This window comes from Ambystoma mexicanum, chromosome 14 (genome assembly GCF_040938575.1).
Source record: "Ambystoma mexicanum isolate Mex_15411 chromosome 14, UKY_AmexF1_1, whole genome shotgun sequence".
Taxonomy (NCBI): Eukaryota; Metazoa; Chordata; class Amphibia; order Caudata; family Ambystomatidae; genus Ambystoma; species Ambystoma mexicanum.
Window position 1 is genome coordinate 290,750,000 of NC_090940.1, and position 16,752 is coordinate 290,766,751.

Consider the following 16,752-nt stretch of genomic DNA (forward strand, 5'->3'; position numbering starts at 1 on the left):
CTGTAATGCTTTTCCAATGGAGATGACATTTGAGGAAAGATACATGTGTTAGGTTATTGAATCCCTCCTATTCCCTGCCCCTAGCCCTGCTAATTCCTATGGCTAATCCCACCCATTCCTGCCCATTTTGGAACTCTTTGAGCTCTTGGAGCTCTTCCATGGAGCAGCCATCTGGGATGACTGTCTCTAAGGAAGCTGTCAAGAAACAAGCCAAAACTAGCGGCCATCTTTGAATGGGTAAGATACCACGCATCGTCCAAATAAAATGATACATTGTTTAAAATAGTTAAATAAATTTGCATTTTGGGAGCTTGATTTGATTTTTTTGATTTGCAATGAAATTTGGGCTAAAGTACTTCAGTACCATATGACTTGTCACAACTACGTACAACAGGGCAAAAACGTGTATGAAATACACTTTTATTTTTAGCTTACTTTTAACTGGTCGCAAGGTATCTCACCCTCCGCCCCCCACAGCCTTTCACCTCTTAACAGCACTTTCATTTGCTGTGTACTGCCTCGGTGTTCACATCTATCCACCTACTGCGTATGCCAAGTCCCGCTCTGCCAAACAGGCAATCTCAGAGGCAGCCCAGTGTCATCACGAGCAATGTGTGCCCAGGGTCCTGTGAATGGCAGGCCCCTTCCTGAGAGGGCAGCAGATGAGTGTGTATACGAGAAAGCCCTGCCTGTCACTGTCAGAGGAGGGAGGGCCCAGGGCACACTGCAACGATGGCTTAGGAAAGGAGTGGAGCAATTGTATAATTGTATAATTGATTATATATAAGGCGCTTAATACCAGAGATTTGTTTCTAAGCGCGGCTCGGGATTTGAAGCTGTGTTGCACTGTGTTGTCTTGTTTCGAAGACAAACACGTTGCCCCTGAGCTATCCCCCCTCACTAGCAATGCCTCTACAGCTTCCGGGGAGGAGGACGATGGCAAGGTTGCTGCCCGGCCTGCAAGCAGTGCTTCTGCTGGGGGCTGTCCTGAGCCGCGCTCTTCTTGGCCTCACTCAGCCTGCTGCTGGCCGCCTCGTCCTGGGGTCGCAGCCTGTGCCTATCTCAGCCAGTGGTTTTATTTGAACATCTGCTCAGCCTGCCTAGCACGCACATATGTGCCGGCACCCTGCAGTACTTCAGTGTGGGATCAGACTGCTGTTACTAATGTATATGAAGGTGACTGGCTAGTGCATCATGTCTGCTAGTACACAGCCCCATAATGTCACTGTGCACTTGCCGAACACCCTTTAAGTCGTCTACTTATCTAGCAACTATTAAGGGATGTAAATTGTGTTGGAAACGGGAGAACTTAATTTTCTCCTGTTTCAGTCATGCTCTCTAAGACATAGTTTCTCAGTATTCATTTTCATAAATATGTGTTGTATTTGGAGCAATGAAGTTTCTTCATTGCCAGATCATGCACTCAAAGGCAGCAGTTGGCCCTTGAAAATAGTAGGCAAACAGCTGTGTAACTAGGGTGTAAAGCCGATAAGAACGGACCCCGGAGTGCCTGTTTATAACTGCTGTCAAGGCTTTGTGCTTCCTTTGTTCTGATAGCGGATGCCAGAAATCTGCTCACCTCGACCAGTGTCCGGTGCAGTATTTACGTCTGAAGCAGGATGTGCTTTCAAGTTTGACTGGGGGTATGGAAGCATGGGAGTAAAACAGACAATCTGGACTGGCCATTTTCTTCCAGGCTTCCCCTTATTTTAAGGTAGACAGTTTGGTCTCATTAATTGAAAAAGACGGGGAGAGGATAAAGTGCAGAAAAAACAGGCGAGAACAGCTCCCATTTCCAGTAAGTCACTGAGGGGCAATGGAAAGGAATGGCTTTCGTTAGTGTATCAACGAAAATCTGTGCATGCCACAAACTGCGCTTTTTACTGTTTCTGACTGAAGAACATGTCAGGAGTTGATTTTGGTATTTCCTAACGCTTCGTGTGCAGGACAAGCTATATGAATTGGCTTTTCGTCTGGGCAGTGATATGTGACCCTCCCATGAGGGTTGCCCTTTTAAGAGGGACGGTGTCATGGGTGGCCCTCCCACGTGTATTGCCCTTTTAACAAGCTTACAAAAGGAGCAAATGCAGGCATGTGCCTCAGGCCGGCTGCAGACATCATAAGGGAATGACTGAGTCTGTGTCTCATTTAGGCCTGCAGACCCACACCGTGTGAGCATGGGCCTGCAGGCCATGATGCCGTGGGGCCCTGGTGCTAGAAAGGTGGCTGTTGTGTATCTGTATTCCGGAGGGCCCAGCACGTGGGGCTGGCTCCGGTCCAGGAGGCCGCGCGGCCTAGGGCACGGCAGCAGCGAGAGCGCGGACAAACGGACACCCACACTCTAGACTGTGTTCGCCCGGAACTGCCTCCCACTGTCGGGGGCGGGGCTTTTATTATGCGGCCCTACGTCACCGCGCTGCGGGACGTAGGGCGGATATAACATTCCTCCTTTATTTCAAATAAACTTAACATCAACCCAATCAACATCCTCAACTTCAAAACTCCTGACACAGTTCTCTTTTCACACTATCCCAGCTCCCCCTTGTGTGGGATGCCTGGCGACTGTGTCCTGCTCAACATATATAGTCATTTAGCCTTGCAGGCGGCCTCGTGTTAGTTCTCAGACCATACCGCTTCACCTGGGGGCTGTCCCCGCTCGGCTCGTGAATCTGCTCACCTTCACTGCGTGCGTCCCCAATGCCGGGCATGCTCTCTGACTGCCAGCTGCGGTCCCATGTGGCTTCTTCGTCTGGGTCTGGTGCCGGCTCTTCGCTGTCCTGTTGTCCGTTGTCGTCGTCTTGAGGGCCCTCGTGATCCGTCCAGAGAGTGCAGGGCACGGGCTTGAACCAGGAGGCATTCCTTGTCACTTTCCGGCGTCCCCGGGTCACAGTTATCATGGTCCCGCGCCGGTTGCTGACAGTCCATGGCAGTTCCTCGTACCTGGTGTCTAGCTTGGACTTTGTGGGGTTTCGTAACATGATGACTTGGTCACCCACTTGATGGTCGGACGGCCTTGCCCTTCTTTTGGCACTCATGTGAGCATTGGCGCGTCTTCTCCTCATTTCCATGCGGGCATTATCGACGTCATCGGGGGTCCTGCTTGGGTGATGGGGAATCGACGATCTGATGATTGTTCCGAACATGAGGTCAGCAGGTGGTATGCCCGTGGTGCTGTGTGGGGTGACCCGATAGTTCCGCAGGAACCGGTATAGGTGGATCTTCCACGGGCTGGCGTTTGCCCTTGATACTCTTAGCACCTTATTGATGGTCCTCATAAACCGCTCGACGTCCCCATTGGCCTGTGGCCACCTTGGCATGATGTGGTGGTATTTTATGCCCAGTTCCTGTAGATATAGCCTGAACTCTTCCCCTGTGAACGGGGGTCCATTGTCACTCTTAATAGTTGTGGGCAGACCATGAGTGGCAAACATAATTTCTATCACCGGGATGACCACTTCCGCGGCGGTGGACTCCAGTATCTCGACTTCTGGATAGCGTGAGTGGTCATCAATTGCCACCAGTAGATGTAGGCCCTCTCTGATTTTGCAAAAATCAATACTGATCGCTTCGCATCGTGCACTGCCGCGCTCGGCCGACAGAATTGGTTCTGGATCTGGGGGCCCACCCGTTATTTGGCAGGGCAAGCATGTGTTTACTAGGCCTTCGACACGATCGTCGATATGAGGGAACCACACCCTGTGTCTGACCCGGGCCTTTGTTCTTGCAAGACCTTGGTGTCCTTCATGTGCTAAGGCTACTATCCTGTCTTGCAACTTTGGGGGGATGATTATGCGATCTCCCCTTAGCAGCAGCCCTCCTTCGGTGATTGAGAGGACCTGTCGAACCGTGAACATGCCAGACAGGAACTCCCTGGCCCTCTCGGTTCTGTTGCAGGTGTGCGTCATGAATTCCTTCCAGTTCCCTGACATGATGGCATCCTTCACCAGGTCGCAACAGGGGTCATTCTGGGTTTCTGTTGCAATGTCCTCAATGTTTACAGCTTTGGGCCTCATGGCCCGAACCACTTGGCAAATGTGTTCCTCCGTTTCTTCGGCGATCAGAACTTCCCGCTGAGTAGCTGGACGTGGGTGTCTCGAAAGGAAGTCCGCCGGGTTGCCACTGCCCGGCTGATAGACGAGTTCGAAATCATATTGCTGGAGGTGTAGCAGCCACTTGGTGATTCTGGCCGGTGGGTGCGCCGATGACCCGATGAAGATTGGTATTAGGGGCTTGTGGTCAGTGATTGCCGTGAACCTGCGCCCATACAGGTACATGTGGAAGTGTCGACACCCCCATAGTACGGCAATGTCCTCCTTCTCTATGTGGGAGTACCTTTGTTCCGTTGCTGTGAGTGCCCTGGATGCATATGCGATCAGTCTTTTCTCGCCCTCCTTTGTGACCTGCATCAAGATTGCTCCAGGTTCTACTGGGCTGGCATCCACGAATAGTTCTGTCGGGAGGTCCGTGTCGTAGTAGGCCATCTTGGTTTCAGTCGACAGGGAGTCTTTAATGCTCTCAAAAGCTTCCTGGCATTTCTGCCCCCAGTCCCACTTAGTGCTGACCTTTGTTAGTTCGCGTAGCGGTTCAGACATGGTTGCTAGGTTTCGAATGAATCTGCCACAGTATGTGGCCATTCCCAGAAAACTGCGTACTTCGGTGGGGGTCGCCGTGGGACTAGCAGCTTGGATGTCCGCTACTTTTTGTGGATCAGGTGAGATGCCGGTGCGGTCAAATTTGTACCCAAAAAAAGTGATTTCCGATTTTAGGAACTCGCACTTTTCTCGATGGATTGTGAGTCTGGCTTCTTCCAGCCTGCCCAGGAGGGTCTTGAGTCTCGTGATGTGTTCCTTGGTGTCTGGTGCATGTATTAGGATGTCATCACTCAAGTTCAATACCCCTGGTATGCCTCTGATGACCTCCTGGATAGTCTGTTGGAAAACTTCCGCGGCCGATGAGATGCCGAAACTCAGGCGTTTGTACCTCCTCAGACCTAGGTGGGTTGAAAAAGTGGTAATGTAGCGCGACTCTCTGTGAAGCTTGAGTTGGTGGTACCCCGCCTTTAGGTCCACCTTCGAGAACACACATGGCCCGGTGAGGTCGGTGATGATTTCATCGATTGTTGGTGTTATGTGTCGTTCCCTTTTTATGGCCGCATTGGGCAGGTGCATGTCAATGCAGATCCAGACTTTTCCGGGCTGTTTGGGCTTCCTGGTGACCACCATCAGGGAGACCCACAGCGTTGGTCCCGTGACCTCTTCAATGATACCGGCAGCTTCCAGTGTCCTTAGCTCTTTCTCTACCTGCTCCCTCATGTGGAACGGTGTCCTCCGGTGTCTCACTGCACGTGGTTGTACTGATTGGTCAATGTGTAATTTGATGGTCTTGCCCTTGAGACAGCCTATCCCCTTCTGTAGCTTGGGGTGTTGCTTGAGAAAGTTCTCGACTTTGGTTGCATTGTCAATCTGGCAGATGAATTTGACCACGCCCAAGTATTCAGCCGCATCTCTGTTCAGTAGGCTTTCGATTCCTGCCTTCACGACATATATCTTTGAACACACCTTATGTTTGCCATGTTCAAGAGTGGTGCGGAACCTCCCGATAACTGGCAGGGGCTTCTGGCTGCCGTAGGCAAACAGACGGGTGTCTGTGGTTTTGAGCTCAGGTGGTGGTGTTAGGGTTTGGAAGACACCGGATGGCATGACGTTTACTGAGGCTCCCGTGTCGATGGTCATCTGTACGTTCTGGCCTTGGATGGTGACTGTGCATTTGCGTCACCTGGCGGTTCTTGACGGTGGTACTGGACCCTGGTTTAGTGTAGATACCAGGTATACCTTCCGGCCCTTTCCATCACTCTCCGGGCCTGTCGTTTGCCGTAGGGCTGAGAGATCATCCCCTTCTTCTTCTGTCGAGGAGTTGACTACTGCAACCCTCCTTGCGCTGGCTTGCTTCTTTTTTTTTCGATGACCCCTTCTCTTGAGAGCCTTGCGGGGGCTGCAGCGGCATGTTCGCTGATCTGCACACTTTCGCGTAATGATCCTTCCTGTCGCACGCTCCGCACGTGGTGCCTTGTGCCGGACAGTTTCGCCTTCCGTGCCTTTGGCCACCACACCACCCACATTCCGTGGGTCCTGGACTCGAGGTTGCCACCTGTTCTGGGTGTGGCTGCCGCCAGCTTCACCTCTCGTAAATTGTCTGTCGGAGATCTGGGCGACCATTGCTGTGGAGCGGGACGGCTGCAGTTTCTGTAGTGTTGCTTCCATGTTGGCGGCCCTGGAGTGGGCAAGCTCTCTCTGTCGACCCAATTCCAGGATGCGTTGTAGAGGTATGCCTTTCTCACTGAGTACGAGCCGCCTCAGCTTCTCCGAATGTATGCCATTTATGATTTGTCTTCTAATCTCCCTCTCAGTGTTCGTGAACTCACACGACATGGCCAGTTTCCTCAGCCTCGTGTGGTAGGCGTCTAGAGTCTCATCAGTGGCCTGGATGGTCGTGCAAAAGATGAAGGTCTCATAGTCTGGATTCAGTTGTGGGAGAAAGTGTGCCGTTAAGGCGTCCTTTGTACTCAGGTATGCGTCTTGGCCATCATCAATGTTCAGGGAGTTGAAGATGCGTAGTACCTCGTCGCCCACACTGAGGAGTGGATGAGCTTTCATCTTTCTGGATGACGTGATGTCCTTGCACTCCATGGCCATCTCGAACTTTTGTAGCCATAACTGCCATCTGGGTCCACTGGACGATGGGTCAGTGAACGGATCGAAGGGTTGTACCAGCGTCGACGAACTGCCCTGTGTGCGGGGTGGTGGCGACGCCATCGACAGCTTTGCCGCGATCCTGGACGGCGTGGAGGGTCCAGGAGTTGATGTCCCAGCCGCCATGGTGTCACGTACCTTCGATTGGTTGTTTGTGCTGTCTTACTGGCCAGATGTTGTCCTGCGGTATGGATTCGTGCGCACTTTGCAGTGAGGAATGTTCTTTCGTGGTGAATGTGCCCCCTGGCACTTGTGCGCCGTCCGATGGGCGCCTTGTGGCATGTGCGCCATGCGAGAGAAAGAGAAAAAAAATTCTCGACCCCCCTGGGAGAGGGCTTGAGAGAATTTTTTTTTTTTTTGGGGTGGGGGTCACATGGTCTCTGTGGCCCCCACCGGGTGTCCAAAAATTTGTTCGGGACGTCCGTGGAGCATCCGCGTGTTAATTGCTCTTGAGCGCGTGGTTGCTCGTTCACTTCCTCATCGCCATTGTTGTGTATCTGTATTCCGGAGGGCCCAGCACGTGGGGCTGGCTCCGGTCCAGGAGGCCGCGCGGCCTAGGGCGCGGCAGCAGCGAGAGCGCGGACAAACGGACACCCACACTCTGGACTGTGTTCGCCCGGAACTGCCTCCCGCTGTCGGGGGTGGGGCTTTTATTATGCGGCCCTACATCACCGTGCTGCGGGACATAGGGCGGATATAACAGTGGCTAGGTTTTGCATGGTCTGGGGATGGTCTTCCCTGCCCCTCAAGAAGACCGGGTGTTACCCAGCAATCCCCTGAGGCACGGGGCCTCTACGGTGCCGATGTCCATAGCACCCATGGGGCCGGCTTGATGCCAATAGTCGGCCCCCACAATAATGGCGACGAGGAAGACGGACCCCACACCGCAATCATTTTCCTGCGGGGGAGAAAGGAGGAGGAGCGACATCCATCTTGTGAAGAAGGTGACGGAATGCCTATTCACTCTGCAGGCTATTTCACCCCAGCCACAGCCCTCCTTCAAAAGGGTGCGGGTGCGGCCGTGATAGAAGCGAGCCCGCTGACCTTGCGGCATTCGCCACCAGGTCATCTGGTGAAAAAAAGTGATGTGTCCCCCGCCGGGAAATTAAGCACAGGCTATGACACAGCACAGGTGATCTCCCATGTGGGAGCACAGCGGCAGTGAAAGGAAGGGGAGTGCCTGTCCCGGAACACCCCACAAGTGTCTGTGCCTACAGCATACCTGGGCTGCTGGTCAGTGAGAGCTCCTGTTATGGGAGCTCCAGAGGAAGATGGAGGCGAGAGTCCAGCCCTCCCCCACCTGCTTCAGTGGCTATGTGGCTGTGGCTTGCATCTGAGGCATCGTAGCCAACCCAGGCCGCAGGAGGTGAATTGCTCCGTGGGTGACCGAAGAAACAAGGGGGAAAGAGGCTGCCCGCGCCCACTAACACCACAGGGCAACACTGATGTGCCGGCAGCCCCATCAGAAGTAATCCAGCAGTAATCTTGAGCCACCTGTTGGTGAAAGTAAATAAGCGCTTCATGTTGGCACAATAGGAAAATAAAACGGCAGTGCTCTGGTCGGAGCGAAGAAAGAAAGATCTTTCCCAGCAGGCGGTTCCATCTGCAGAAGTCAAGGACATGTGCTCTGAGTCCAAATGCAGGGAAACAACGATGGGAAGAGAGTATAGGCAAAGCACTCTATGTCGCAGGTAAAAAAAAAAAAAATATAGAGGCCCCGCTGCTTAAATATCCCAGGCCCAACGGTGGTGTGTTTGGATGTGGAACAATGAAGAGGAAGAAATTATGGTGCGCGTGTGATCCACGCCCGTTTCCCCGCAAGCAGTGGCAAAGCTGCGGGAATATGCCAAGATCCAGAAATAAATCCCGGGCAGGCCAGCGATGAACAGTGTACAGCTCCCCCCTAACTCGACATACACCCAACTGCCCGGTGGTGTAGTTATGCAGCATCTCAGGCCTCAGAGCAGAGAATGGAAGTCCCAGGGCCCGATAGCAGTGAATTACAAAGTGGTCTACATCGGAGCGGGAGTAAATAGTGGGTCCCTTCATTTAATCCTGGGCCGTCAAGGCGGTGAATAAAGTGGTGCTCCAAGTTGGAGCAAATGGCAAGATGAAGTGCTCCAAGGTGGCGTGATGTTACAACACACATATGGCCCCTGTAGATCCAGGGACAAAGACGGTGAGTCAAAGGAAGGTAAAGAACAAAAATACCGTGGGGCAACGAAGCGTGTGTGTGATCTACAACAGCTACAGTGACAGATAAAGAAAAGGGAAGTGGGTGGTGTCAGATACCGTACCACCAGTACCAACTCCCTGCCACTGGTGTTGCCGTGCCTTCACGTACCATGCTGATGTTGCCCCTGCACCGGGCCGTGGTCGGTGATTGCCGAGAGAAAGAAGAAGGAATGAGAGGGACCATAACGGCTGTGCCGTGTAGGCAGTGAAGTAAAAAGGGGGCGCCCCAGGTCTGCGCAAGGAAACAATATGTTTATGGCCTCTAACAATCCTGGGCCAACCAGTGCTGAGTTGTGCTGTGCTCAGACAGGGGAATTGCCAGAAAAGAAGAGGGTGCTGATGAGGTTGGGCACGGTATGAGGGTACTGCCAGGGCAATTCAGCCCTCCACGACTGGAGATGGTGAAAGGATAGAAGAGTGCTATATGGTGCAGTCCTAGATGGGACAGCAGATGAACACGGGCATACTCTGAAGAGCAAGCCCCAGTGGCAAATACCATTGTGCCCCAGGAAGGAGTATCCGCGCTCGGCTCGCCATGCAACAACTGCGAGGGCTGTCTGATCCACGTCAGCCTGGACACTGGGGACGATAACAGGTTCGCTATTTCAGCTACCCCCTAACGTACAGCATGAACAATATGGACTGAAGAAGATACAAACAATCCATGCAATTTGTGCATTTGAAAGTGAAAGGGCTCAGCTCCCAATGCCCCTGGAGAGACAGCCAGCTCTTCGAATGAGAGGGCCTGCAGCGCAGCAAACAGTACAAGTGGACACTTATCTATTTGCTACACGCTTTCACGGGACAAAGAGCTGCTCTGTGCCCAGCATGTGTTGGTTTAATCTGATGATCTCTGTACTTGGCAAGGCCACAACATATCAGCAAAAGGGGCCTGAACACAGTTTCTCAAGATTGCCCTCCTGCGGACTGGTTGTTGTCACCGTCTCGGACTGTGCTGGACCCCAGCAAAGAAGACACGTCCGTCCTGTGCCAATAACCATAGGAGTTGGAATAGTGGGCTTAGAATGTGATGGGACATGCTGCCAGAAGCTGTCACCTGCCGATCAGCTGTCGACTTCTCCATGCTGTGCAACTGTGTGTGTGTTGACTGGCTCACACTACTCCCATGCTCCATTTGAACACCTGGTGACAGTGATACTGACATAAGGATTGTGAGAGAGAAATGCGTAAGCGGTAAAGCACTGATGATTGCTAGAAGATAGAACGGCACCCATGATTTGGGGAGGGAGATTAATGGAGTGGCTCCAACGTCTTGCCACTAGTGTCGCTCTGCCTGCCCTACGATCTATGGACTAGGCCGATGTGATCTCAGTTGCGAGTTGTGCCAGCCCCTGAACTGGGACACTGAGTGCCCATTTATCCTGCCAGAAAGGAAGGAAGGGAGGTAGGACTGGCCAGGACTGCTGCCCCATCAACAACAGTGACTCCTGCCTAAGGGAGGAGAAGAAGTGGCCCAGTAATCCTGCCACACTGGTTGGGGGGTGGGATGGAAAGAAGGAGCTGTGCCCCCTACCCGGAGCAGCTTAAGAAGTGACTCAGACACCCTGTCACCTATGTCTGGCTAACCAACGTCTTGCTGCCTGCCACCTGCCACCAAGAAACAGACTAACGTAAAAGAGAGGGTTGCAGCTCTGTATGGGTGTTTGTCTGCCCTCCTGTGCTGCTACCGTAAAGTGACACTCCTGCCTGGGAGGGCGTGGCTAAGTAGAGAGGGTGAGTAACATGGCGTCACCCCATGCCCTGTCAACATCATGTGGCGCAGCCTAGACGCCCTGCTACCTGTATCTCGCTGCCTGCTGATACCAGGTGCGACTTTGCTGGTCTTTTGAACTGTGCCATCAACTGACTTTGTCCTGTGGAAGTGACAATCCCGAAATGTATACTGATGTGAAGTGAACCGGTCTCCTGCAGTCCCGCAAGTGCTCAAAGAGGACTCAGTAAACATGCGTCTTAATGCCGTGAGCCGGCATGGAAGGTATATATGCGTATTGTGACCCCAGTTAAAATGCTCCCACATTTTGTAGGCATGCTCCATATGGTGCCAGCAGCGAACAACTGCGTCATCCAGTAGTTGAAGTTCCAACCACCCCAGGTTAATAAAAGGTCTTGTAAGGGGACGTAGAACCACTGATATACCACCAGCAGTTAACAAACCATGTCACTCGCTGAATACATGTACATTCATTGATATGTTTTCTATGTCTGCAATTACCAGAGTCCCTCTGTATGTGACATTGGGTCATTCCACGAGTTTGCCTATTCTATCATTTCTGTGTGTGGCCTAAGTATTGTTACGGAGGGCCGGGGGGAATCAGTTTATGTTTCTGTAACACCTGTTTTGTTCATTATGAAAAAGGAGGTCTGTGGTGTGGGACTCTCCCATGTGGGTTGCCCTTTTAAGAGGGGAAGTGTTATGGTTGGCCCTCCCACGTGTATTGCTCTTTTAAGTTGGGCCTGTACTACTCCTGTGCCCCAAATGTGTATTAAGGTTGACCCTCAACAGGACGCGCGGCTAGTGGTGTGGAACCCCCTGCTGCAAGGAGTGGGTGAAATTACTGCTGGTGGAGTGAAATCCACAAAATTAACCTTATATTTCCTTTAAGCCTTTTTCGCTGTAGAAATTGTATTCTCTGTGTCAAACTCGCTGCCGGGAAACCAAAAATAACCATGCACGATTCATATGTCTCTCATGAATATTTTGCGGGCATTTATGCCAGAAGCGGAGAGACATTAGAACGTCATTTTTAGGTGGTTCTGTAAGTGAGTCCCAGCTAGGAACGCCGAGGAATGGCGGTGTGCCTTAGGCCAGGGGACTGATCTTAAATTGACACTTGCATTAACAAGGTTTTAGAGGAAATGTTTAATATGTTAGGAAGGGTCTTGGTTAAGTGCTGCCCATGATGTGAAGAGGACCCCTCCTGTTATTTATAATCGAACTTTCTTTTCTTGATAATCAGTACTTCCCTATTCATTTTTCCTTGCACCTGGTGTTACATGTTTTTTTACCTATGGTGAACTTAGTGAAAAGCTGTTTAATGTTGATCGCTTGTACTGATGTAATGTATTCCTTTTTTTTCATTGTGTGGCAAAGGTTTGAAATAAACCGCTTTAATAAAAACATTTTTTTTAAAATATGTTTGGGGGCGTTATGTGTGGAGTCACATTTTTACTGCACACAAAGGGGCAATTGGCGATTGCCCCCCCAAAAAAGGAAGCCACTGTTGGAAGGTGGATGTCCATTAAATGTCACTATGTACTCACATGTCTAATTTCCACTTTGGTCCAGTCCTACCTGCCTCCCTTCACAGCGAACTGTTAGTGTTTTTTTGCAATAAGGTTGTGTTTTATTTTTGTAGGAAATAAGATGCAATACTCTTAAAATAAGGCAGTCGTCCTGTCCTCTTAGCTATATCACCGACCTCACGTTTTATACTAATATTAGCACATGAAATCGCGTTTTCAAGTATTTATTCTTTGTCGGTTGGGCGCACCCACGTGCCTGACTTCCTCCTGGACTTCCTTTTTCTTGTCCCTCTGGAACATGTGCCTTGAGAAGGGGCCCCTGTCTCTGCCCCGCATCCTGACTCCTTCCCCCTTCCCTATTACACTCTCCTTCTGGAGCCTAACGCTCAGGTGTTGTTTAGAGTATGGATAGGGAAACATGCTAGATGAGCAGGGGCACAGCGTTTTCTGTTGTTTGTTTATTTGCCCACCAATTGACTGGGCATGCTAATCCCTATGGCCATTCATACCCAGTTGCCACACCTCCCCTGCAAAAACACTTCCTCATGGGAAGTCTTTGAGCTCACTTTAATCCAACCTTACCATCAAACTTTGCGCTCAAAGTGCCTGGTGTTTTTTTTTACAAAGCGGCCATGTGAGAGTTAATGGCTTGATTTGGAGTTGTAACCCCGTTATTAGTGTAATACAACCAGGTCCGCTTCAGCCACTCAATTTATGAGTACTGCGCTTCCTTCTCTGGAGTCTTGTTACAAGCATTGCCAAACGCCAATAGTTTTGGCTATTGTAGAAGTATTAAGCATTTGGCAGGTAACAAACGCCCAAACTATTGGCATTGCCAATGCTTGTTGTTTTAGGACTTGACCCCTGATTTAAAGTGTTCACTTGTGCACACATTGGCGCGCCAAAACAATTTGAATAATGCTCATAGAATGTATTTTAAACTCTTCAAGTCTAGGCTGCAGCCTACACTCCTTGCATCAAAGAGTGACAGTCGAGACGCTCAATAAAAAAGGCCAAAGCATATCATGACACCGCATTCACGAATCCCCTACAAACGGGCAATGCCATGAGAGTGGAGAGGGCAGGAAGAATGGCAAAGGCGTGTATGTGTATTCATCCGCGCACACACCCATCCTCACTTCCCCACGCTCCTTGCCATTCATTTTGACTCAGACGGTTGGTGCAAAAGCCTCACGAAAGAACCATAACAAAGACTGAGAACCAGCATCATCATGGCACCTTGGAAACAAGGTAAGCACTGGCAACACAGTAATAAAGTAAGCAGCCCTGTTCTTGTTTCCTAGCTTAGCTGGTATTGGTGGGGTTTCTACATCCAAAGATGGCCGCCTGGTTCTCTACCCCTAGGCTGCCATTTTGAGATCCACCACGTGACGCCCCTTAGCACCATGGCAACCATATACACAAGGCTCTGGCGAGCCGCAGCATTGAGATGCCACTTACTCGATGAGAAGGTAAGCCCCCTACCCCGACCCGGGGCGCGCCGTGTCACTCCCCCGCGTGCGGGGTTGAGACGCACGTACAGGCCTTGATAATGATTCTACAGACGGGATCAAAATCTTTTGATCCCGCCTGGAGCGATGTTGGCAGTGTGAGCACACGCGGTGGAGCACGGCTCGCAAGATAGTTCTAATGTACAGACTGATTTATAATTGCCATTTAGATGCAGATACTTTCAATCGTCTACAAGATGCATCTGACAATTAAGTGGACATTGTCTTTGGACCCTAGGTAATAGGCTGCCTCACCCTCCGTGCACCAACCCACCACGTAACATGGAGAGGGTAAACCAATCTTCCCCCATTTTGTTATGGTACTCAGATTGCGCAGTGTTGTAATATAACTACTATTCTAGAGGATCTTAAATGGGACATGCTTTTCTCTCCCCTCGCCCTCCTGTCATTCCTAATCACAGCAGACAATGCTAAGGGTCTCAAATTGGGGCCTTTTTATTTGAGTCCTGAAGAATGTGGTTTATCAACAACATACCACAGAAATCGGTCGGCTTAAGAACATACTAACTAGTGCCCTACAACATCCGCACAGTTGGAGTGTGTTCCTGGTATATATCCCATACAAAACATATTGGGATTCAGCACAAAAAACTCCAAGGTTTTTTTGAGGAACCCTTTCTTCTTTGTTTTTATATAAACCTGCACCTGCTCAACAGAGAAACCCCATTAAAGAAAAGGTTTTTCATCTGAATAGCAGACGACACATGTCTAGCCTTTGGTATACTAGCACGTGTCTTTTAGCACGAAACAGTGCATCCACACAACATTGAAAGTAAGGCCAGGGACGCCTGCTCTTCTGAATTTATACAATCGATCAAACTGTGTGGTCTCTCTAGTGTGACTATTGAATTGGGCAAACCACAGTTGGAAATCCCAGAACCGTCCTTTGTGTGTTGTATAGTTTCTATATCCAAGCCGGTTATCTTGTATTCAAGAATATGCAGATTTTTTCATTAAACACAGAGCAATGGGGTGCTTTGCAAAAAAATTACCTGTTATTTCTTGCTGAAAATAAATGGCCAGCAATACCTTAGAACAATATTCGGCAGCAGAAAACGACCTGCTTCATTGTTAATTATGAAAAAAGAAAATGACATGTTGCAGAGGTACAATTTGAATTTACCTTTGATGAACGTCCATGTTTGAATGGAAAGTTGCCATGGAGCACCTGTTCTATTCCCCATCTGCCATTCATTAGGGTGTTGCAAATTGTATACAGCTTATTTGAGTAGTTGAAACGTGGATTGAAATGAAAAGGAATATTGCTCGGATCTCTGTGAAAATCTATTGCAAACCTGTAAAAGATGAACACAAGGATATGCGTATTGTGTTACATAATTGCTAGTGACTGTCCATTAGAGCGAAATTACATTCAGATAAAAATATATATATTTAGGTACCCGATACCATACCCAACCCATGTAATGTTAACACAATGGTCAAAACCAGTTCTGGTGGTACTTCGCTATACTTGCTCACAGCATGGACACCCTACAGTTCTATAGTCTCCCTGATTGCTAGATGGGGCAACGTGATCTAGAAGGCGGTAAACCCTTAAGGGACTTGTTTAGACACTGCAGTCCGCAAACTAGTGTTTTGCCACTCGGATGAGCTGAACTTTTCAAATAACAAAACACTGAACCCCTGTCGCCCATTTAGTGCGTCTATTGTGATAGTCTCGCTTTGATAAAGAGACTTGTGTCAAGATAGGGACAGGCGCGGATGCTGGTCCATTTATGTGGAGAAGTCACAGCTCGCTCTGCCCCTCAGTGTCTCGGTCTCCTCTTTTTACTGAACCTACATAACACAACAATTATGTGTTTGTGCTCGACAATTGCTTTAAAAAAGTAAATCAAACTGGATTCCTATACCATGCTTTATGCCGGAATCCAACCTCTAAGCACAGGGCCCAGTTTCAAACCTGTGCAACTCGGTGCTATTTTGCTTCCAAGGCAAGTCACTCCTGATCTATGTTCCAAGCCTCAATTTTGAGTAACTGAAAGCCTTTTAGAAGATATCTGCAGTCTTGGTCAGCTTGTGGCAAGTCCTGAATTGGTTTGGTGAGTAGGGTTTGTGTTGTCAGCAAGATGGATGTCCAACTACTGTGACTGCCCAGTATTGTTTATAAAAGGTTTGCTTTGGGTCTGATTATCCATGTTGCACCAACATTATAGTTTAGAAAGAAATTGCTTGCAAAGTTAATTTGTTCAAAACATCATATTTCATTCAATACATGGTCTGTTCATTGAGTCATTTGTTGTTGTAAGTTTGCAATATACAGATTGCTATGTTGCTGTTCCTTTTTACAAGAAAAGATCTTGTGTTGTCAGTTTATAGAAAAAGTGTCTTTTCTGCTAGAAAACTTCTATTTGTGAAAAGCCTCGACACATGTTTTTTTTGTCCCCGGATTCCCATGTCAAGGAAGTGGGGGACACCCCTGCAAATCCCAAAGCCTAACATACCGAACACGGGGAGCAAGGGACACCCCTGCTGCCCCCACTCCTCATGTTCAGTATATTAGGCTTTGAACAAACAGTATCACCCAAATTTGATTAAACTGTCCATACAGACAGTTTGATTCAAACAAATTGGATGATACCTTGAATGAAGCACCTAGTCCATAGGTCCATTACCTTAGTCTCTAAAGCAGGCTATACAGCATCCCACGGGATTCTTGGGGTTTCTCCTTGCAGTAGAAACAGATGATTCAGCTCAAGCACCTTGATATGGCTGTCAGCTTGGGTTCGGAAAGTATCACATTGTGTGAAGTATAAGGCAATTCAGTCAGGGGTCTGAATGTGGCTTACAGTCAGAAGACAGGTGCAAATCCTTCTTGTATGAAAGGATAACATGCAGACCACTGGCATGTGCCAGGGTCTATGTCCTTGGACTTCAGTAAGATTTTCAGTTGAGTACATGTTCCCTGGAGGAGTCAGAGCTTTCTTCTGCTCTTCAGGGAAGAAAGCCAAAGT

General features: G+C 49.6%; 1 protein-coding gene across 1 annotated transcript in view; it reads right to left on the minus strand.

Annotated features, from left to right (window-relative positions):
• The window catches only part of LOC138527289 (galectin-3-like), a 116,419-nt gene that overhangs the window by 18,578 nt on the left and 81,089 nt on the right, over nucleotides 1-16,752 (minus strand). The window contains exon 5 of the mRNA XM_069638372.1: nucleotides 14,904-15,075. Within this exon, the coding sequence (XP_069494473.1) occupies nucleotides 14,904-15,075 (172 nt within the window). The remainder of the gene's footprint in view (nucleotides 1-14,903; nucleotides 15,076-16,752) is intronic.